Here is a 25,168-nt window from a genome sequence, read left to right as displayed (position 1 = left end):
ATTGTTGGTAAGTAAGCATTTCACTGTTAGTCTATACCTGTTGTTTACGAAGCATGTGACAAATAAAATGTGATTTGATTGAGTGTACACACCGTAGGCATGGTGGTGCACTTCCACTAATGACGTCATAGGATTTATAAGGGGGTTTAAGAGCTTTTTAGTACCACCATGTCCTGATTACAGTATTACTCCAGTTGCTTTTCTTCTGAGCACACCTTCTCCATTACTCCTTAACCCACATCTGTCTCCTCGGCATTTTCCCCACTAGGCCCCTACTAAAAACACTCTTCTACTATATTTATGACCTGCCCAGGATAAGCACAGCTGGGGGCATTGTATTTAAACTAATGTAATGTATACCATACAAATGCCCCCTCACTGTATGACTTTATTACATAGCCATAGCTCCCTATAGCTCACTATAGCTCCCTATAGCTCTGTAAAGCTCCCTATAGTGCCATAAAGCTCCCTATAACTCCATAAAGCTCCATATAACTCCATAAAGCTCCCTATAGCTCACTATAGCTCACTATAGCTCCGTAAAGCTCCCTATAGCGCCATAAAGCTCCCTATAGCTCACTATAGCTCCCTATAGCTCCGTAAAGCTCCCTATAGTGCCATAAAGCTCCCTATAACTCCATAAAGCTCCATATAACTCCATAAAGCTCCCTATAGCTAACTATAGCTCACTATAGCTCCGTAAAGCTCCCTATAGCGCCATAAACCTCAGGAGGCTGAAGAAATTCGGCTTGTCACCAAAAGCACTCACAAACTTCTACAGATGCACAATCGAGAGCATCCTGGCGGGCTGTATCACCGCCTGGTACGGCAACTGCTCCGCCCTCAACCGTAAGGCTCTCCAGAGGGTAGTGAGGTCTGCACAACGCATCATCGGGGGCAAACTACCTGCCCTCCAGGACACCTACACCACCCGATGTTACAGGAAGGCCATAAAGATCATCAAGGACATCTACCACCCGAGCCACTGCCTGTTCACCCCGCTATCATCCAGAAGGCGAGGTCAGTACAGGTGCATCAAAGCTGGGACCGAGAGACTGAAAAACAGCTTCTATCTCAAGGCCATCAGACTGTTAAACAGCCATCACTAACATTGAGTGGCTGCTGCCAACACACTGACACTGACTCAACTCCAGCCACTTTAATAATGGGAATTAATGGGAAATGATGTAAATATATCACTAGCCACTTTAAACAATGCTACCTTATATAATGTTACTTACCCTACATTATTCATCTCATATGCATACGTATATACTGTACTCTATATCATCGACTGCATCCTTATGTAATACATGTATCACTAGCCACTTTAACTATGCCACTTTGTTTACATACTCATCTCATATGTATATACTGTACTCGATACCATCTACTGTATCTTGCCTATGCTGCTCTGTACCATCACTCATTCATATATCCTTATGTACATATTCTTTATCCCCTTACACTGTGTATAAGACAGTAGATTAGGAATTGTTAGTTAGATTACTTGTTGGTTATTACTGCATTGTCGGAACTAGAAGCACAAGCATTTCGCTACACTCGCATTAACATCTGCTAACCATGTGTATGTGACAAATAAAATTTGATTTGATTTAAAGCTCCCTATAGCTCCATAAAGCTCCCTATAGCTCCATAAAGCTCCCTATAGCTCCATAAAGCTCCCTATAACTCCATAAAGCTCCATAAAGCTCCCTATAGCTCCATAAAGCTCCCTATAACTCCATAAAGCTCCCTATAGCTCCATAAAGCTCCCTATAGCTCCCTATAACTCCATAAAGCTCCCTATAGCTCCCTATAACTCCATAAAGCTCCCTATAACTCCATAAAGCTCCCTATAAATCCATAAAGCCCCCTATAACTCAATAAAGCTCCCTATAGCTCCCTATAGCTCCATAACTCCCTATAGTGCCATAACGCTCCCTATAAATCCATAAAGCTCCATATAACTCCATAAAGCTCCCTATAGCTCACTATAGCTCCGTAAAGCTCCCTATAGCGCCATAAAGCTCCCTATAGCTCCATAAAGCTCCCTATAACTCTATAAAGCTCCATATAAACTCCATAAAGCTCCCTATAACTCCATAAAGCTCCCTATAGCTCCCTATAGCTCCCTATAACTCCATAAAGCTCCCTATAGCTCCCTATAACTCCATAAAGCTCCCTATAACTCCATAAATCTCCCTATAGCTCAATAAAGCTCCCTATAGCACCCTACAGCTCCCTATAGCTCCATAACTCCCTATAGCTCCATATAGCTTCCTATAGCTCCATAAAGCTCCCTATAGCTCCATATGGCTCCCTATAGCTCCCTATAGCTCCATAACTCCCTATAGCTCCATATAGCTTCCTATAGCTCCATAAAGCTCCCTATAGCTCACTATAGCTCCATAAAGCTCCCTATAGCTCCATAAAGCTCCATATAAATCCCTATAGCTCCCTAAAGCCCCCTATAGCTCCCTATAGATCACTATAGCTCCCCATAGCTCCCTATAGCTCCATAAAGCTCCATATAAATCCCTATAACTCCCTATAGCCCCTTATAGCTCCCTATAGCTCCATAACTCCCTATAGCTCCCTAAATCTCCCTAAAGCTCCTTATAGCTCCCTAAAGCTCCCTATAGCTCTCTATAGCTCCCTATAACTCCCTAAAGCCCCCCATAGTTCCCCATAGCTCCCCAAAGCTCACTATAGTCCCCTACAGCTCCCTAAAGCTCCATATAGCTCCCCAAATCTCCCAATAGCTCTTCAAAGCTCCCCATAGTTCCCTAAAGCTCCACATAGCTACCTATAGCTCCCTAATGATCCCAAATGCTCCATATTTATCCCCATAGCTCCCTATAGCTCCTTAGAGCTCCCTATAGATCCATAAATCTCTCTATAGCTCACTCCATAAATCTCCTTAAAGCTCCCTATAGCTCGCTAATGCTCCATATATCACCCTAAAGCTCCCCATAGCTCCCCAAAGCTTCTTAAAGCTCCCTATAGCTCACGAATGCTCCATATCTCTCCCTAAAGCTCCCTATAGTGCCCTATAGCTCACTATAGCTCCTTAAAGCTCCCCATAGCTCCTTAAAGCTCCCTATAGCTTGCTAATGCTCCATACATCTCCCTAAAGCTCCCTATAGCTCACTATAGCTCCCTATGCATTGACCGCAAAAGGAAATTGAAAGATCCTCCACAATTGGATTCACACCCAATTCACATACAATTCCTCCTCAATATATAATCACATAGCTAGTAGTACATACCATGATGACACAGAGTCTGTGAACATTTGAAAGTCAGTGAAATGGTTTTGATGATGTGGGAACCCAGAGCTGGTATTGGTACTGGTACTATTTCTGGTATTGGTACTGGTACTAGTAGTGGTACTTACCTGGGACGCGGATAGTGAGTTGACACCGTTGTGGTGTTGTGGGCGTGGTGCTCCGTGGCCGACACCCACGTGGACCTTATGCTCCTTCATCAGAGCCTCTGCCCTCTTGATGATGTCACCTATGCGTTGGATAAACCCCTCCTTCTCCGCTGGCAGGATGAACTCATTGTGAACCTGGAAAATACAGACGCAATTAACACATTAATAACATATGAATAACAACATTTTTATAACATTAATAACCTAATAATAACACATTGATAACATATGTCTGTTTGTCTGCCTGCCTGCCTGCCTGCCTGCCTGCCTGTCTACATGCCTGTCTGTCTCTTTGATCATCCTTCCGTCCATCCACCTGTCCTTCCATCTTCAGTTATTGTGTATTGAGTCATAAGTGGCTTCTTGTCCAACCTTCATAGTATGCTAATTTGTTGAAGCAGTCTGAGTCTATGTTGTGCAGATTCTGTGAATTGTGGGTTGGGTGGTGGGGTGTGGTGAGGTGTGGTGAATGGGCTGGCTCTCCTGTCAGTATGTCTTAATTCAGCTCGTATAGTGCTGGTGTGCTGCACTAATAGGGGCATTTATGAGACCTGACCAGCTCTGTGCCAAGACTGGCCTAAACAAAAGCTCACTGTGTTTCATTCAGAATCGGAATAAACAGAACACTCAGTGAACACAAAGTTCTGGAATCTACCACCAACAGAAGCTGAAAATACCACTACCTCATCATGCCTACGTACTTTGTGTATCTCTACGCCAGAACCTCCCCAAGTTCGTAATCAAAATAAAATGAGACACACACATGTAAACTAAAATGGCACGTGTGTAAACTGCTTATCTTCTTGCCTCACAACCCCCTAACCAAGATAAATCTATATGACACAGAAACACAAGAGGTTTAACTGGAAGTGGGACGTAGAGTCTGTGCTGCTGTGTGAGATAGAAGTAGATAGGAGTATCAATAAGATAAGCTGATAGTGCTTAATTTCTCCTGCGCTTATAGGCTCTTCCTTCAGCATAATGAGTCTTTAACACGGAGATAATAATATGGCTGTCATTAAATAAATCCCTAAATGACCAAAGGCTATTCACACCCTAGAGGTGACAACAAACCATGACAGCTGCAATGTCCTCTGGGTTGTCTCCGTCAAGGTCGAACTTGAAGGTAACCATCTTGTCATTGTGAGTCTGCAGCTGACACTCCACCACCCGGTCGTCTTTGTCAGAGAGCTGCACATAGAGACAACATCCACCAGTGTTAGTTTGTTTCGTTTATGTTACGTATAATATAGACACTGGGGTAGCAGTAGAACACAGATAAAGCACTGTGTGTGTGTGTGTGTGTGTGTGTGTGTGTGTGTGTGTGTGTGTGTGTGTGTGTGTGTGTGTGTGTGTGTGTGTGTGTGTGTGTGTGTGTGTGTGTGTGTGTGTGTGTGTGTGTGTGTGTGTGTGTGTGTGTGTGTGTGTGTGTGTGTGTGTGTGTGTGTGTGTGTGTGTGTGTGTGTGTGTGTGTGTTTGAGTTTGATTCTCACAGGGGACCAGTACAAAAATGTATGGATAAGAGTGTCTGTTAAATGACTAAAATGTTTGTTTCTGCTTCCCCAGGTGTTCTGGTCACAAGAGACATGGCAGGTGGAGGAAGAGCATACTGTACTAACAGCATAACCTCTAAGATGATAACATAAACTGAAATACCACGGGTTTTTTTGTATAACGACTGTGATAATGTCACTTCTAGTTACTTTTTAAAGGACATTCTACCCCAAAATGAATGAAAATGGAATTATATTGACACCATCTGAAATATAATTTTCCCTTTAAAAGCATTACTACCTGTAGCCCAACTGATGCAGCATAGGGGCTTTGAATTAATAGGCTGAATCATTGAAAAAGAAATGCATAAAATGCTTAAAAGCATGTCTCGGCAGAATATCCCCCAAAAATAATTACATTTAATCATATTATTTTGAGTGGTGGCGACAATTTATTGGATACTGCTGCTAAATTATTATAGGGGAAACACTGCAAAGTATGCATCACTAAATGACACCCTATTGGTACCCTATTCCTCCACTATATAGGGAATAGGGTGCCATTTGGGATGGGCCCTACCTGTGGACTTGACAATTAGACTTGACAATCACTTGTATAGAATAGTCTTGATTGATTAATTGATTGATTTGTTTTACCCCAGTGATGCGCAGTCTTGAACGGGCCCTTCTCCGGAACAGCTTGCCAGCCGTGCGCCTGGCAGCAGTCTTGCCGCTGCTCTCTGATAGGCCCTCATAGACGTCACTCAAACCCGAGATCATGTCAGGGGCGTAGCTGTGAAGATGATTGGTGTGTTAGTGAATTTGTGTCATAACCGCCGTAACATTTATGAGTTAATACATGCTATGCTATAAGGAGGAAATAGAAAAAAACACCTGTCAAGTTTTAGGTCAGAAACAGAGCTAGACTGTTATACATGCCAAATATATATGCCAAATAAAGCCCAATGTGAGGATATATTAAACATCAGTGTGCTGTAATATGGGCCGGCAACAGTTGGGACAAATCTCCTATAGAAAACAAGTACACAGTCATTGTAAAGGAACAACAAATCCACATATTCTGTTCAGCAGTGTAGTATTTATATTATGAAAAAGTTGCACAGCCTGGGACATGCAGTACATTTTAAAAAGCTTAAATTCAGTCCTCTGGGTCGCTTAGTGCCGTGGTCCCTGATTTATCCCTCCCTCCATCCACTACTTCAGCAAAGATTTACAGACAGACACTCTACTGGTTGGCAGGTTCTAAACATTCTCTCAAATCTGAAGTACTTTTGGGGAACTTCAGTTCACGGTGGACAAAACTGGTTGTTCACCCACTCAGGATGGACGTAATGGGGAAATGGAAATGTTTTTGTTTACGTTCTTCTTGTTTATGACATACTTGTTTGGTTTTATGTGTTGGTGTTGGGTTTCAGTTTTTAAGTAGTGTTTTTGCTGACTAACTGTAAAAATGTATTTCCCACTTTCCCAAAGTATCATCTTTCTAATTGATATGTATAGAATCATAAGTAGTGCATGCTGAAGATGTTTTGGAACACAAAATACCTTAGACAGAATGGGCACCAGATGACAACACACACACACGCACGCATTCACGCACGCACACCCCCTAGCCAGAAACATCTGATACTAAAGTAAAACAGACAGAAACCTCAAAGTCCATTGTGCTTCAAACACTAGACTGGGGAGAGGCTGTTGTTTCCCCCAGATCAGTCTGCTATTCGGACACACAGATGTGTACAGAGGCATAAGAAGCCTAGAGGTTAGAGGGTCCAGTAGGAACTTGGCTACTGGGGGTCTGTTTGTCTATTCCACTGCTGTTGGAAGCACATCCAAAAACAGATCAAGGAACGCAGCACTGACTGACTCTGTGCCTCTCAGCGAGTGTGTGTATGTGTGTGTGTGCGTGTGTGTACATGTGTGTGTCTGGGGGTGATGGGAATGGCAGGAGATGAATGTCTCTTTCTAATAAAAATAGACAAAGTATTTATTCTAGGGAAGAGGCTGAGGAGAGCACCTGTCCACAGGTGAGGTGAAGCCGCTGGGAGGGTGTCCTCCAGAGTGTCCATGCTCCGTATTACCCAATACTGCAATACTCTACCAACGGGAAAAGGAGAGGGCACAATTAAGCATAAGGCAACAGTCACAGAAACATAGTGAATAAAGGTAATTCAAAAATAAGCAGGGACAGTTGAGGTAGAGTTGCTAGTCATCACCTTTCTACTACTCTTACACTTGGATAACTAGCTCACTATTTGTCCCATTCACTCACAGAGGGAAAGCGAAGGGCTGGGATGGGGTGGTGGTGAGGGTGTCCATTGAGGGAGGTAGTCCCAGTCCCATTGAGGGTTGACCCTTTGAGGCTGACCGCTGTCTCCAGGGGATCCTGGAGGCCAGAGGAGCTGAGATAGCCGTCTGTCTCACAGTCAGCTGTTACAACAAACACATGAAACATGAGCATGTGACTGACCAGGCACGGCCGCATCCCCTTTACTCACTGACACACACACACGCACGCGCACACAAAAGAACGAATTCACGCACATACACACACACACACACACAGACGCATGCACGCACACACACTCTAAAAAATGCTGGGTTATTTGGATGACCCAACTGCTGGGTTGCAGGCATAGGGTCACTTATTTGGATTGTTCTCTTTTAAAACAGAAAGGTTGGATTGTTGATGGTGGGTAAAACGCTGAGGTATGGGGCTGGAGAAATGTATTCTGGTTAAAACTTTTGATATCATGGATGGTCAGTCCTTATGTCAGTCCTTATGTGTGGCAAAACAAGCTTACATTTTGGGTTCTGACGGAGTACGACTGTTGAACTAAGCTCATGAGGCATTTCTAAGTTAAATTCTTCAAGAATCAATGGGTACATGTCATTATTTAAGTCCAAAAATGGATGTAGCAACTGCTGATTGCCCCTTTCAGGTTGAACAACTGGCACTTTTGTAGTGTTAATGAGGCTTACATAAGTGCATGAGTTTCACAAAAGCCTATGCATATCCCAGTGTTGGGATAGTTACCACTTTGTTACAATATATACATAATAATGTTTAATGATTTTACATTAAACAAGAATATAAATGCAATATGTAAAATGTTGGTCCCTTGTTTCATGAGCTGAAATAAAAGATCCCAGAAATGCTCCAGATGCACAAAAAGCTTATTTCTCTCATATTTTGTGCTCCAATTTGTTGTCATCCCTGTTAGTGAGCATTTCTTCTTTGTCAAGATAATCCATCCACCTGACAGGTGTGGCATATCAAGAAGCTGATTAAACAGCATGTTCATTACACAGGGGCACCTTGTGCTGGGGACAATAAAAGGCAACTTTAAAATGTACAGTTTTGTCTCACAACACAATGCCACAGATGTCTCAAGTTTTGAGGGAGCGTGCAATTGGCATGCTGACTGCAGGAATGTCCCCAGAGCTGTTACCAGAGAATGTAATGTTAATTTCTCCACAATAAGCCACCTCCAATGTCGATTTAGAGAATTTGGCAGTGCATCCAACTGGCCTCACAACCTCAGACCACGTGTAACCAGCCCAGGACCTTCACATCTGGCACACCTGAGTCTGAGATCAGCCATCCAGACAGCTGGTGAAACTATGGGTTTCCACAACAGAAGAATTTCTGCAAAAACTGTCAGAAACTGTCTCAGGGAAGCTCATCTGCGTGCTCGTCATTCACACCAGGGTCTTGACCTGACTGCAGTTCGGCGTCGAAACTGTCTTCAGTGGGCAAATGCTCACCTATGATGGCGACTGGCATGCTGCTCTTCACAGATGAATCCCGGTTTTAACTGTACCTGGCAGATGGCAGACAGCATGTATGGAGTCGTGTGGGCGAATGGTTTGGTGAAATCAAAGTTATGAGCAGAATGCCCCATGTTGGCGGTGGGGTTATGGAATGGGCAGGCATAAACTATGGACAATGAACACAATTGCATTTTATCAATGACAATTTGAATGCACAGAGATAGAGTGACGAGATCATGAGGCCCATTATCGTGCCATTCATCTGCCGCCATCACCTTATGCTTCAGCATTATAATGCACAGCCCCATGTCGCAAGAATCTGTACACAATTCCTGGAAGATGAACATGTCCCAGTTCTTCCATGCCCTGCATACTCACCAAACATGTCACCCATTGAGCATGTTTGGGATGTTCTGGAGCGACGTGCACGACAGCGTATTCCAGTTCCCGCCAATATCAAGCAACTGCGCACAGCCATTGAAGAGGAGTGGGACAACATTCCACAGGTTACAACCCAACCAACAGCCTGATCAACTCTATGCAAAGGCGATGTGTCGTGCTGCATGAGGCAAATGGTGGTCACACAAGATACTGACTGTTTTTCTGGTCCACGCCCCTGCCATTTTTAAGGTATCTGTGACCAAGTCATGTGAAATCCATAGATTAGAGCCTAATTTATTTATTTCAATTGACTGATTTATTTATATGAACTGTAACTCAGTAAAATCTTTGAAATTGTTGCATGTTGTGTTTATATTTTTGTTCAGGGTACAAACTTAACATAATTAACAGGAATTACATTTACACTCATACTCTCATGGCTGGCCAAAAATAACTTCATGAAAGCCACACCACTTATGGGCCAGGCCTCCTGAAAATAACCTATGGATTACATTCATCCCAGAATGAAAGTGAATAAAAACCCAATTGACGGTTAAATTAACCCATGTTTGGCCAATCCCAACAGCCCAACATGTTGGGTTAGTCAAGTAACCCAAATGGCTGAGTCAGAATAATCCAGCCTGTGTTCTGTCCAATATTTACCCACTGCTGGTTTACCAAGTAACCCAAATTGGGTTGTTTTTAACCCAGCATTTTTGAGTAGTGTGCACACACGGAGAGGACTCAGAGGACTCACTATTAATTAACACCATGGTGAGTACACAATGACAAATGTGGAAGAATGCAGCTCCAATATTTAAACTAGATTAACCTGAATTATTTGGGACCTGCAGTCAAAGAGAGTTTTAATAGTCTTCCTGCTGGTCACTAGAAAACATTTGAGGATAATCACATGCACGCACGTGCACACGCACACACACACACACGCACACACACTCGACTGGAGAGGTAAGACCATCTAGGACTGAATAATTAAGTTATCCTCAGGCTCACATTTCATTCTCTCAGGGCCTAGTCAGGGCCATTCAGCACAACAACAATTACGAAATCAACAAATACTGCCAAATACTGCCAAATACTGCCATAATGGACATTGCTTTTATAACCTCAGAGGGCTACTAAAATTCCACACCCGGTGTCAAGGTTGACAATAGACCTTGTTGACCAGTGAGACAATGACATGTGATACAGTCTAATCTGTGTCTCAAATGGCACCCTATTCCCTATATAGTCCACTACTATGGCCCCTGGTCAAAAGTAGTGCACTATATAGGGACTATGGTGCCATTAGGGACGCAGACACAGCCGAAATCAGCTGAAAGTTAAGTTAAGTGGTCTTACAGTTGGCTGAGGAGCTGCTGGTGTGGTGGACCTGGAAGTGCTGATGCTGGTCTGCCTCTGGTTCCTCTGGTTCAGGAATGAAGCTGGCATTGATGCCCACGTTTAGATAGCTGTTGAGTGGGGACAGAGTGTGGGTCAGAGGGTTCAGGGGGGTCTGAACCTGGCTCTGGGCAGGTGTGGGGGTCGGGGTGGGGATGAGGATGGGGCACTGAGGAGTCTCCAACATTGATGGAGACCTGTTGATTTTCGGGGAGGGTGGCTGCAGTGCAGGCTCAGGCTCCTCCTCAATGGCCTCCTTCTTCTTCTCTGCAAGGAGGCGCAGTTTCTCCCGCTGGCGCTTGATGGCGTTGACACGGTTCCGGATGGCCTTGGCCACCAGCTTGAAGTCAGCCTCGCACACGAAGCCCAGCACTACCTGGGATACAGACAAGGAAGGGACATATCAAAGTCAGGGCACAATAGTGTGACAAACAGGGAACATTTCACGGCCCATGATCCAGCACTGTCTGTGAAAAGAATAACTCATAGAGGTCTGAGGCACTTCCTAACCGTGCTGTTCTGTACTGTACATATATAGGATCTTAATTTGAGCCCATTTGCTACAGCATGTAAATAATCCTGCAGCAACAGGAAATGTGAATTATTATGTGGATTACGTTGATCAAATCTCAGAATCTTCAGAAGCCTTTTAAAACTTTGAATAAACCACACATTTTACATTTTGTGCAACAGGGTGATCCAATTAAGGTCCTACATCTGTATATCACACAACATGAAATGAAAAGATGACAAGCTCATCACAGCTGTGTATGCCTTGCCTGAGCCAGTGGGTGGCCAGTAGTCTAGTGGTTAAGAGCATTGGGACAGTAACTGAAAGGACGCTGGTTCGAAAACCTGACCGACTAGGTGAAAAATCTGTTGATGTGCCCTTGAGCAAGGCACGAGTGTGTGTCGGTGGGTTTTTGCTCCACCTTTCTACTTGATTTACTCAAATGTACATTTAGAAAAGCTCATAGGGCAGAAGCCTACCTCCTGTTTCAGACTCCAACCTCTCCACAATGACCAAGACCAGAGAGCTATGTAAGGACATCAGGGATAAAATTGTAGACCTGCACAAGGCTGGGATGGGACAATAGGCAAGCAGCCTGGTGAGAAGGCAACAACTGTTGGCGCAATTATTAGAAAATGGAAGAGGTTCAAGATGACGGTCAATCACCCTCGGTCTGGGGCTCCATGCAAGATCTCACCTCGTGGGGCATCAATGATCATGAGGAAGGTGAGGGATCAGCCCAGAACTACACGGCAGGACCTGGTCGATGACCTGAAGAGAGCTGGGACCTCAGTCTCAAAGAAAACCATTAGTAACACACTACGCAGTCATGGATTAAAATCCTGCAGCGCACGCAAGGTCCCCCTGCTCAAGCCAGTACATGTCCAGGCCCGTCTGAAGTTTGCCAATGACCATCTGGATGATCCAGAGGAGGAATGGGAGAAGGTCACGTGGTCTGATGAGACAAAGATAGAGCTTTTTAGTCTAAACTCCACTCGTCGTGTTTGGAGGAAGAAGAAGGATGAGTACAACCCCAAGAACACCATCCCAACCGTGAAGAATGGAGATGGAAACATCATTCTTTGGGGATGATTTTCTGCAAAGGGGACAGGACGACTGCACCGTATTGAGGGGAGGAAGGATGGGGCCATGTATCGCGAGATCTTGGCCAACAACCTCCTTCCCTCAGTAAGAGCATTGAAGATGGATCGTGGCAGGGTCTTCCAGCATGACAACGACCCAAAACACACAGACAGGGCAACTAAGGAGTGGCTCTGTAAGAAGCATCTCATGGTCCTGGAGTGGCCTAGCCAGTCTCCAGACCTGAAGCCAATAGAAAATCTTTGGAGGGAGCTGAAAGTCCGTATTGCCCAGCGACTGCCCCGAAACCTGAAGGATCTGGAGACGGTCTATATGGAGGAGTGGGCCAAAATCCCTGCTGCAGTGTGTGCAAACCTGGTCAAGAACTACAGGAAACGTATGATCTCTGTAATTGCAAACAAAGGTTTCTGTACCAAATATTAAGTTCTGCTTTTCTGATGTATCAAATACTTATGTAAATGCAATAAAATACAAATTAATTACTTAAAAATCATACTATGTGATTTTCTGGATATTTGTTTTACATTCCGTCTCTCACAGTTGAAGCGTACCTATGATAAAAAGAATTACAGATCTACATGCTTTGTAAGTAGGAAAACCTTCAAAATCGGCAGTGTGTCAAATACTTGTTCTCCCCACTGTACGTATGCTATCTTAATTTGACCAGTTTCTCACAGCAGGAAAATAATCCTGCAGCAACAGGACATGTGAATTATTATGTGGATTATAATAAATTGACATTCTTGCAGGGTTGATAACTTTTTTTGTTAAAGTCTGACAATTTAAAGGGGAAATTACAAACTTTAGAAGCCTTTTTAAAGCTTGAATACACTACAAGTTTGCATTTCCTGCTGTGCAGGAAAATCCTCTGCAACAACAGTGATCAAATTAAAATAGTAGACCTGTACACCCCCTGGACAGGACGCTAGTCTTGTCATTTGCTGTGTAGATAAGCAATATGTATTGAGCATACGCTGTCTATTTATGGAGGGGCTGATCTGAGGCCCTTTGATATTCTTCAAGAATCAATATAAAAGATACAGCTGTAAATCACAGAGTGGACCTTTAAAGGATGTTGTTACATCCAAACCTGTCCCACTCAGAACACAGTGTTCCAGTCTCAGACCGGCGGGGAAGACAAGGACTGCGTCCCAAATGGCACCCTATTTCCTATATAGGGCACGTTGTCTGCGGGATTTCGCTCCACCCTTGTAATGAATTAAGGTCACTAATAAGTAAGGAACTCCCCTCACGTGATTGTCTAGGTCTTCATTGAAAGGAAAAAACAAAAACTCGGCCCTCCGTGGAATGAGTTTGGACCCCTGATATAGGGAATAGGGTACCATTTGGGTTGTACTGAAAGTTGGTCATTTGCCTCCCTCCTCTCTCACCCTCGCTCAACACCTTGTCAGATTACGCTGTCAGATTCCCATAACCCAAATAATATGTCCTGGAGCAGGGTTTCCCAACCCCCCCCCTACACAGCTGATTTAAATAATCCAAGTTTGTGGATGAGATGGTTATTTGAATTAGCTGTGTAGTGCTAGGGTAAAAAGCGTGCACCCAGGGGGGGCCCAAGGACCAAGTTAGGAAAACCCAGTTCTGGATGATAATAAATGGGATCTTGATGAAAAGGCTACATGTATGGAATTGTGGCTGGTGGCCAGGCCGGGTCCTTCTCATTAAAAGTGACCTCTGCTAAAGGGGCTGGAGGACACAAGTCCTATGTCCCAAATAGCACCCCAGTGTGTGGGTCCTGGTAAAAAGTTGTGCACTATACAGGGAATAGGGTGCCATTTGGGACTCAGCCAAGGAGAAGCTGCTTCATAATGCGTCCTGTATGAGAGACAGGCATTATATTATTAAAGCCTTGACCTCCGCTATCTTCCTTAGCCACGCTCTCCTCTCACATTTCTAGCGCTGATGATTAAACGCTGACCTGAGCCCTTGACAGACTGTCTGCAGCCGGATCCACTTCACTTCATGGGCTAAGCATATGTCAGTGTGTGTCCACAATTGTAATCGAATCATAAACTATGTTGTATTAGATTCCTTGTGTTTGCTGGTTGGGGTCTGTTGCAACTAGCAGTGGTGTCAAGTACTTAAGTAAAAAATACTTTAAAGTACTATTTAAGTAGTTTTTGGGGGTATCTGTACTACTAAAGAAAATAATGTACTTTTTACTCTATACATTTTCCCTGACACCCAAAAGTACTCATTACATTTTGACTGCTTAGCAGGATAGGAAAATTGTCAAATTCACACACTTATCAAGAGAAAATCCCTGGTCATCTCTACTGCCTCTGATCTGGCGGAGTCACTAAACACACATGCTTTGTTTGTAAATATGTCTGTGTTGGAGCATGCCCCTGGCTATCAGTCAATACAAAAAGTCTGAAAATGGTGCCAACTGGTTTGCTTAATATGAGGAATTTGAAATTATTTATACTTCTACTTTTGATACTTAAGTATATTTTAAACCAAATACCTTTAGACTTTTACTCAAGTAGTATCTTCCTGGGTGACTTCCACTTTTTCTATTAAGTTGTCTTTACTTTTACTCAAGTATGACAATTGGGTACTTTTTCCACCACTGAATATATATATCATCAGAATCTATACAGGATATTCCTTCTTCAACTCATCCTGTACTCATTATCACCACTGTATGGTTTGCTATCTATACATACAGTGTCTAGATATGTGAGTGTAACTTTTTGGTTTGTCTCTAAATATAAGAATGGCTGTGTTTTCACCTGGTGCAACACCGACACTCCAGCAATATGTAAGCTGATTCTACTACCTACTTGCATAATAGCTATAGTATTACACCTCAGTTGTTTCCACGGGTCCTTCTCTTGTGAGAGCCACAACTGTAAACCCTCCTTTTAATCATTCATGTAGGGGAAGTAAAGGTAAAAGAGACCATGATGTTAGGTAACTGCGAAGGTCAAGTGTTGTGGGAATGTACCCAGCCTACAGTGGTAGGTCATAGAGCTGTCCCACACAGCCTATTACTGAAACAGAGATCAACTCATGAGTGGTACCAAAGGGAGTGGATATAGTATACCAATCTTACCGTATATAAATCTCAGCTTTATCCTTTACTGTTTTCAATGCTCGGCTGAGAGCTCTGCTCTGAATAAGACGTACAACTTATGTATGTGAGCTGTGAGCTGCTCACCATCTCCTGCGCCACCTCCTCTGGCACGTCCTTGTAGAGTTCGAACAGGAACTCAATGGCGTTGTTGTCTTTGTACTTCCCGTGGAGTTTCTTGGTGTCGTCCATCCGGAGCCACAGCTTCAGGCCTGACTTCACCATGTCGTCCTCCTCAGCCAACTCAACACGGACGCCGTTGTTCTCCTGGAAGAACGTGTGCTCCAGCAGGTCCTGGATGGTGTACCTGAGGTAAAGGAATAATACAACTATTAAATTCAATCAATTCCTTTTAATTTGACACATTAATTGAACACCAAAGGATTTGATATATAGTTTTCTTAGCAGAAGGACCAGAATTTCATTTCACCATTTGTGTAATGTCTCATATGTTTTATGTAATGTAAGGATATTATGAGAAGCCCAATAGCCCAATACCTTTCATCTTTGTCCATCCGGATACATCCTTCGATGATCTCTTTGAGCTCTGGGACCTTGACTTTGTAAAAACTGTCTGGTTTCATCCCCTGCGAGGAGAAGCAATCTGGTTAACATTGGTTATTTATCTGCTTGGTTTAAAATGTAAGGTAACATATGGTAACCAATGGTAACCTAGGGGACATAAGAGTAACATAGGAGAATGCATAGCTTTCTCAGATGTTGCCTCACAGAAACATGCAAGACATTCCTCCCTCATGATAAGTGAACTCACAACAGTGATTAGAGAGAGAGAGAGAGAGAGAGAGCAAGAGAGAGAGAGAGAGAGAGAAAGAAAGAGAGAGAGAGAGAGAGAGAGAGAGAGAGAGAGAGAGAGAGAGAGAAAGAGAGAGAGAGAGAGAGAGAGAGAGAGAGAGAGAGAGAGAGAGAGAGAGAGTCAGTTTTTCTGTTTGTGTTAGTGTTGTCCTTTTAAAGGGCAGTGTGGCTACAAAAAGAATGCAGACCTCTGTCTCTCATCAGTGCAGGGCAGTGAGCAGTCTATTATGGGTCTGCAACTGTTTCAATCTCCCTCAGACAATGCTGATAAGAGAATGGAGCAAATCCCCTCGTGTTTTAAACAGCCAAGGTTAACATCACAGCTGTCCTAATGTTACCCCATGTTTATTCCAACATTAAAATAAAACCGTTGGGTAAATAAAGGTTGTTGGTTGGTTAGCTGGTATACATTGTTGTAATTGTGCAACAATGTTGACTTGTTATGTTTGCGATTTGCGAAGGGGCAGACACAGGCCTGCAATTTCCTTGTTTATTCTGAGACAGAGGATCGAGCTGTAAATGACCCTTTTCTCTAAATCGCTTCAACTCTTACAAACACTTGATTACAAGAATGGACCACAAAGTACACTGCCCTTCATTTGGCCTCCACTATAATTATAATATCTCTATGGCATATCAATTTAACAAAGGAACTGTCACACCCTGACCATAGTTTGCTTTGTATGTTTCTATGTTTTGTTTGGCCAGGGTGTGATCTGAGTGGGCATTCTATGTTGTGTGTCTAGTTTGTCTGTTTCTGTGTTTGGCCTGATATGGTTCTCAATCAGAGGCAGGTGTTAGTCATTGTCTCTGATTGGGAACCATATTTAGGTAGCCTGTTTGGTGTTGGTTTTTGTGGGTGATTGTCCTTATGTCCTTTTCTGTTGTGTGTTGCTTAGCACCAGTGTGAGGCTGTTTTCGTATTACGTTTTTGTGTTCACTTTGTTTTCATTAAACATGGATCGCAATAGCCACGCCGCAGTTTGGACCGACTCTCCTTCGCATACAGAAAACCGTGACAGGAACAGACCGTATACAAGCAAGCAAACCAATTGAGTATTCTCTTTTGATCTGACTCTGTTTGAATGCACTGCTTACTTCCACAGTGGTCATAATGCCTCTGTTTGTGAATCTAACATTTTATTGTGTTAAAACGTGACATTTCAAATGTGTTCAGGCTAGCAGAGTTAATGTGACAGGTAAAGGCCCCAGACTCCCCTGAGTAGGGCCTTTTGGTTGTTTATGGAACATTGACTTTATGGATGACGAGTGGCGACCGATCAGAGGCGACTATAGTAACCTGTACTTATGACCCATACACACTCTCTCAGACCCACTCTACAGCCTCAACAAGGCTCTGTTTGCTCTGCTGTCTGTCTCAAGAAAGAGAGAGAGACAGACAGAGAGAGAGAGAAAGGCGCTGTTTGTGTAGAATGCAGACGTCATTTTCAAAACAGATCATTCTACCATCGCCTGCCCAAACCCACTGTGGCGTCACCACCTTGTATGCTCCAGCCCAAAGCCGAAGAACACAGCTCTCAATGTAGAGGTTCCTGTCATTACTGACTCCCTCTCTGAGTAGTAAACACCTCGGTCAGGGAGAAGTTTGGCCTTTCATCGAGTTACTTACTTCTGGATTGCTTTAATAAGTTTTGAGAGTAGTATGCGCCCAAATGGCACCCTATTCCCTATACAGTGCACTACCTTTGACCATACCCATATAGGGAATAGGGTGTAATTTTAGACGTTGGCGCCAGTTCAAGGAACAGAACTGAAAATAACAAAATTCTTGGAACGGAATCAGAACTGGGAACGAAAGTGATCTATACTGTTCCGGGAACAGAACCGTTATTTTAAAAGCATGGGAACCATATAATAACGCTATTTTATGTTCCGGGTATTTTTCTACAGTCCCACAAAAAAAAAAAAGCGCCTATGCAAAACCCTCACTGTCACTCAGAAATGTATTCCAGTGTTTGCCTGCCAGCTGGAAATATTTGGCAGCCTGTGTGTGCTTAGACCACTCCTGGACAGTCCTAACAAAATTCTTGCTTGAAAAATTGCTCTTTCCTAAGAAGCTCTTTTTGTTTCTTTTTGACCATTTTAATTGAAAAAAATCATAGCAAGGTACTTAATTGTTACCCAAAAATGATTTAATATTGAGATAAAAAACGACTGCATTGGATTTTTAACAAAAACATTTAAAAAATTGTGCTTTTATAATTTCACGTGGGGCCTCTTTGTTTCTGAGGAGTGGAGTCAAACATCAAAACTTCATCCAGAAATCTACAGATGTAGGATCTTAATTTGATCACTATTTTGTTGCTACAGATGAGCTTTGTGATTTACATAAATTAACTGAAAACCTACACACGGTTATACTAAAGTATTCCACTTTTCATGTAACCTCATTTTGACCAGGTAATAGCCTAACCACCGATCAAGCAACATTATAGACTAAACACTCAAAAGGATTATTTTGATGTGACAATAGAGGCCAAATTAAGATCCTTTTGTCACTTCCATTGTGCAAGGGAAGGAAAGCAAACGTGTGCACAATTACGCTATTGAAGAACACTGCAAGGAGAGAGGAGACTGTGTGGGACTATGGTCCTGTGTGGCTCAGTTGGTAGAGCATGGTGTTTGCATTTGCACCACCAGGGTGTTGAGTTTTGAGCCCGCAGGGGCCACCCATATGAAAATGTATACATGCACTTCTTACTGTAAGTCGCTTTGGATAAATGGGTCTGCCTAATTGCATATATTCCCACTTACGCTGGTGACTTTACGGTAGATCTGTGCTGCGTTCTGGCACTCGGAGTAGGGATACTCTGATGTGGCCATCTCCAGGATACACATCCCAAAGGCATAGACATCCACAGCCTCATCATACTTCTCCTCATACATCTCTGGAGCCATGAACTCTGGGGTACCTGGAGGAAAGGAGAGAGACAATACCAATCACAAGAAAACATACACACACACCGACAAACAGATTTACACAAACAAATCTTCTGTAGGGGACAGACATTTGATTACACTGGACATGCATCATAGGGTAGGAATCTGTGGCAGAGTGATCTAATAATGAGCATCTAGAAAGGGCACTCAACGTCAATGGTCATAATCTAGAAACAACTAAAACTTTAAATGAATCCCTAAAACTTGATGACCCCAGTTGGGTGAACCCCATAGCGACAACACCTGACCTTAAACACTCCCCAACATAGAATTAAATATAGAACTAAATACAATTCTAGGCTCTCTGTGCTCACCAATGACACTTTTAGCGAAGGAGGCTCTTTTGAGTGTGGCCAGGCCCAGATCTCCAATCTTGACGGAGCCGGTGGGGCCGGTGATGAAGATGTTGTCACACTTGAGGTCCCTGTGGATGATGGGAGGGGTGCGGGTGTGGAGGAAGTGGAGCCCCTTCAGGATCTGACGGCTCCAGCGCTGCAGTAGCTTCAGCTTCATCTCCTTAAACCTCTTCAGGTACCTGCAGGTAAACACAGGATATTAGGATGCATCACCTAAAGAGGCTCATATACTAACTGTTCTCCTTCCTTACCTACAGTACAGGCCAGACCAGAGAGGACTATCAGGAACCCATCTTTAAGTCTACATGGAAAACTATTTTGATCAATCCTTGTTTTCTATGAAGATTCTATGATCATGATAAAAGATAGAAAATATTAAAACGCTAGGAATTTGTGAGGAAAAAATTGTAGAGGAAACAGGGCAGAACAGGCACAACAGTCTCCTCTACTACAACGAGTATTGAGGCTAGGTCGGGGCGGAAAGGGTAAGCTCACGTTTTGAGGGTGCCGGAGGTCATGAGCTCAGTGACCAAAAGGATGCACTTGAGGCCCTTGGAGTTGTCCTTCCAGGAGTCGTAGAAGCGGACAATGTTAGGGTGCTGCAGCCCCTTCAGCATCTCCACCTCCTCGCTGAACCTCTGCCGCTCCACCTTGGTCAGCTTACGGGTCTGCACGGAACACAACATAGATATAACACACTGCATCCATCAGGCCTGGCTTTGTGACTATAGTTTATTATCAAGACTCAATACAGAATTTATAAGCTTATCAAGCTGTGTTGAAAAATATGTAAATGTGTGTGTCCTAGAGCTAGAGGAAGAGAAAAACAGAACGACTGACATGTTTACCGCCATTGGTCATTCATCTTGCTGAACCAGATTCCAGTGTTACATAATGATATTTTTCCATAGAAACTTGGACTGTGACTTCTACACATTTTAAGAGGTTTCCAAAAGCTGTGAGAAATTGAACCGAACACATTGTAATCACAGTGGGTAGGTGGGTGAATAAAGCCATTTTTGTGCAGAGTGGGGTGCACTGTTAAAATAGAAAGACTAAAAACTCTGAAACCATGAAAAGTAGTTCACCTAAGCTGAGATCTGGTGTTTCTGGAGGGTGTTTGAATGTAAACCCAATGTAAGTGTTATGGTACACTGAATAGATTTCAAAATAGAATGGAAGTACTCTGAAACACCCAAAGTGGCTCTTCATTCAGAATAATTGTGTTTTTAAGAGAGCGTTCTGAAAACACTTGTTGATGTTTCAGTGCATGTAAAAGGCAGCAACAAAACACAAAAGTATTGTTTTAGCAGACTTGTGTCTCTCATATAATCAAATGGTTTTAAATTGCAAATTGTTTATAGCATAAATATTGATTTGATTATAAATAATTATTTAATTTTCAGTAAATATTCTTAAGAAGACACGGAATTGAATAATTTTCGTAGAGCAGACTTTGGCAGTAATTATAGGCTACAGCTGCCAGGAAACTTTGTGAGATTATAAATAATGTTACAATCAAAATGTTTCTGTAGGTTATAGCAGAGGTAGCATGAGTTATAAAGTGGGCCTTCATCACTGGTATTCATGTGAGATGGTGGATGTGAACCTTTTAGTCATTTAGCAGATGCTCTTATCCAGAGGAATTAGGGTTAAGTGCATTGCTCAAGGTTACATGTTTCACAGAGTCAGCTCTGGGATTCAAACCAGCAACCTGTCTGTTACTGCCCCAACACTCTTAACCACTAGGCTACCTGACACATTTTTTCTGTGTTTTGTTTAGACAGATTAGAAACAGGAGGAGACAGAGACAGAGAAGGAGTTCAAGTTAGACAGGCAAAAGCAGGAATTGAACCCCTGACTGTTGGGACAGAAAAATGCCAAACTTATTTGGAATTTTACCCATTCAACCACACACCATGTGAGGATCTTAACACAACAGAAGACAAATGTTTATATGATTGAAGGCAAAATGTGAACTTCAAACATTGTGCTGACGTACTGTTCAGAATCTCCCCAGTCTGGGGCATGGAGGCGGAGAGATGGGATTCGTGGCAGGTGTGCCCTCTAGCAAACTGTATGGTCAAGTATAAAAACAGGCAAGTCCTTCACAAACTCAGAGAGGTGAGAGCACACCAAATGCTCAGATGAACTAGTCAACAAAAATCCAAGAACGTATGCGTCAATGAATACGTGAGTATACAATGTTATCACATTGAAGAAGGAAACCAAAAAGGAATCCACTCAATAAGAACATTTATTTTGTGTAGCATTTTGGCTGCTAATGCTAATAGTCCAAGAAAAACAGTCCTTTTGATCCATTGATCAGCTTTCTTGATGCCTCATGAAGTTAATTGACACGTCATTGCGTGCACCTTTCGTGCACTTGTGTTTTATGTAAATGAAGGCCTGCTTTTTAGTTAATACTGCTGGCTTGTTTGCCTACTAGATTTACGAGTTGTATCTGCTCTGATGTATAGCCTACATGCTACACTACATAGCCACTGCCATTTTAGCCTGCTCTAGCTTTGGCCTACCACAACACATGTTATTGCATTCCACTGTTGACATTAATATTGTCATCATGTTGCTAGATTTGCATTGCTTAATCACTTATTCTATCCACTGGCTGGCTGATCCTAACTAAAGCCAATGAATACTAATGCCAACTGAACTGTCAATCATCATCTAGCTCAACTCTATTGTGATTCAATTCATCTGAACAACCTTCCATACCATTCAACATCATCCGAATATAAAGACTCCGGACAGAAACATTAGCATGATGGACGAACGGTGGATTGCATTAATCATTTCACTGTAAGGGCTACACCTGTTGTATTCAGCGCATGTGACAACTGCAATTTGATTTGATTGAGCCCTTAGCTGACGTTTTGCACAAGTTTTGTATGTGTGCTACTGCTAACATTAGCAGTCATTGCCTGAAGTATTGTTTTTATGGATGTGAAATATAATGGCATATCAGTTGAATTTGAGGAATAACATGAGAAAAATCTTGCAGATCTATGAACTGTCTTACTTTATCAATATAAACATCTGGAAGACCTGTTCATGTTTTGTCATTTGATAATTAGCAAATAAAAGATACAACTTCTCAAATACTTTTTTTAACTCATTAATTATTGTCCTGGACTAACTTTTGTGTGCTTTGTTAGAGCATAAAACTTTAACCTTTTGGAATTACCAATGAGGAGTTTACCAGTACATGATATAAGAGCAGGGAATATACATTAAGGGGAGGGACTCCCATTTACAGTATTTGGAAACTGCAGAAAAATGGAACTCATTCTGCACTAGACAGGATTCAAAACACAATCCTAGTTTTTGGGACCTTTAGGGAGAGGAAACAATACCAAAAGAGGGACGTAAATTCTGCACTATACGGGACTCTAAACACCATAGGGTTTTCAACCTTTTCCAGGTCTTATGTGGTGTTACACCACGTCATATTTCAGAACATCTCAGGATGAATGTTTCAGTACATCTTAAATCTGTTCTAATACCCTGACAGCCACGTGTTTCAATACTCCAGCAAAGTTAAGGTTTTGTCTCCTTTAAGGTGGTGGCAGCTCAGTTGCCACTAGTTTTAGTGTTACAAAGCACTTCATTTTAAAGGTGTATGAATGGTTTGATTGAGTCTCTAGTGTAGTGCTGCCGGGAGGCTGCAGTGGGTGGATAGCTGTTTGGAAAACACCAGAGAGACCTCTAGACTTCTACAACCATGAATCCTGCATTGAGGCTGTTCTGGGAAAAACTGAGGTTATGTTTATGTTTACAATTGACTGACCATGACTCCTTCCTCCCCTTTAGAGAAGGGGGCTGCCACTCATGTTACCAGGCCCTGTCTGCCTCCCAAATCGCACCGTATTCCCTTTTATAGTGCACTACTTTTGACCACGGCACAAGGCCCTGGTCAAAAGTAGTGCACTATATAAGGAATAGGGTGCCATTTGGGATGCACACCCTATCAACACTGGGAGCACACTATCTCAGAGAGGGAGGCATGCAAGGGGAGCCCCAAAAAAGCGGTTCCCATTCCCACACCAACCGGCGTCCATCAATTGCCAAACACTAATTCAATTAGAAGATTGATTCCAACATGGTGCCTCTGTTTTCAACACACAGCTTAGGACTTTTGAACCAATGATTTTGTATGTATTTATGTGGACAATTGGTGTGACAGGAGTATGATGCGACGACAAGTGATACATTCTAGGACTCGTATGTTAGGATTACAGTAATTGATGGGAGACAGCTTCAGTGTCCTTGATGGTAAATTCTGAGTAAACTGTAACAGCATTATATAATGATCCCACTGATCTGATTGGGTGTTTCCCCTGCCTTTGTTTTTAAACCGATGAGACCCACTGCATGGTACACACTGTCATTGAGTTGAAGCTGCAGAAGTCTGTGTTAGGACAAGTGTGTTCAATCCGAACCCCAGAGCAGAGGACCATGTGCATCTCCTATTGATTGACAACCTGACTGGCCTGTTTATCTTGAAGATCCCTCTACAGAACAGCCCACTGTAGTGTGTATGTGCATTTATCCTCATGGCTAACAGACTGTCCACTTGGAAGCCTTGGCAGCTCCTTAAACCCCATTCACTATACCACATGGCAAGCACAACACATTAAAATGCATAATACAGAGAATACATTTAGGCAACTTCAGACGCTTTCCTGGAAGAGCCAATGACTTATTCAGGTCTTCCTAAACTAAAGCCTGCAAGAGCCTGACAAAATGTGCTGCTTGCTTCCAGGCGTCCTGTAACGTGTGTCTGATTACGGACTGATTATGTTGACTCATTCAAAAGCTGTATCCAATGAACACCTATTGCATTTGGGATATTTTTTGTGTTATAAATTAAATGTATTCATGTTATTACTACTCACATAGACAAAAATGTTAGTAATAATAAGGAATACCAGAATGAGTAAGTAAAAGTGAAAACATCAATTGTGCTGATTTTCTGCTATCACTTTCTGCTATCATTTTCTGCTATCACGGGATAGGTTTGTTGTGTGATGGACTAAATTCACAGTGATGTAATGATACATTTTAAGCATATACACGTGTATACAAACTACAGATAATTATGTTCGATGAGTTGATGTGCCTTGTGTGAAAGTAAGACCATTTATGTTGTCAAATCCACTTAAACATGATGGGTCATCACATGCTTTCCAGATTCAGTAAATAGCACATCTTTAACATGGTTGGATTTAACACTGATACAATACAAGTGACAGACTAGCCACTTAACTTGGTCTGAACGTAAAGAGAAACCAACAGTAAGCTATGCTATGTTGTCTTAGTAGTGAGAAACCTTGGCTGGTCTGGAACACTATAGTATAGTTGGGCCTCTGCTATTTCCTAGAGAGAGATGACAGCACTGACAGAGAATGCCACTTGGCTGGATATCATACAAGGTCTTATCTTGTTTTTCCACTGCTGTTCACTGCTGTATGAACTCAATGACAAAACACAGACAAACACCTCATAGATGTTGCACCTTAAGATATGCAACATAACCAAATACATCATGTTGTGCCATATTTCTATGGCCTAAGGCAATGCATTAAATTGTAACATTGATCTAATCGAGTGTTTTTTTTTCAAACTTTAGTTTATTTGGTAAATATTTTCTTACAGTTTTCTTGAACTGCACTGTTGGTTTAAGGGCTTGTGAGTAAGCATTTCATGCTAAGGTGTACACGTTGTATTCGGCACAGCTGACAAAGTTTGATTTGATCTGGTTTATTTCCTTTCCTGAATAGAGTAAGTCTACACATCTCC

At 42.6% G+C, this 25,168-nt stretch overlaps 1 protein-coding gene across 1 annotated transcript in view; it reads right to left on the bottom strand.

Moving 5' to 3' along the window:
* wnk4a (WNK lysine deficient protein kinase 4a) overlaps positions 1–25,168 on the bottom strand; it is a 75,106-nt gene that overhangs the window by 9,547 nt on the left and 40,391 nt on the right. Inside the window, 11 exon segments of the mRNA XM_064950361.1 lie at positions 3,401–3,574; positions 4,514–4,630; positions 5,590–5,725; positions 6,971–7,050; positions 7,226–7,383; positions 10,471–10,885; positions 15,306–15,525; positions 15,717–15,805; positions 18,807–18,964; positions 19,307–19,527; positions 19,844–20,016. Of these exon segments, the coding sequence (XP_064806433.1) occupies positions 3,401–3,574; positions 4,514–4,630; positions 5,590–5,725; positions 6,971–7,050; positions 7,226–7,383; positions 10,471–10,885; positions 15,306–15,525; positions 15,717–15,805; positions 18,807–18,964; positions 19,307–19,527; positions 19,844–20,016 (1,941 nt within the window).

This window comes from Oncorhynchus masou, chromosome 31 (genome assembly GCF_036934945.1).
Source record: "Oncorhynchus masou masou isolate Uvic2021 chromosome 31, UVic_Omas_1.1, whole genome shotgun sequence".
NCBI classification, from domain to species: Eukaryota; Metazoa; Chordata; class Actinopteri; order Salmoniformes; family Salmonidae; genus Oncorhynchus; species Oncorhynchus masou.
This window is presented reverse-complemented; position numbering and strand designations above follow the sequence as displayed.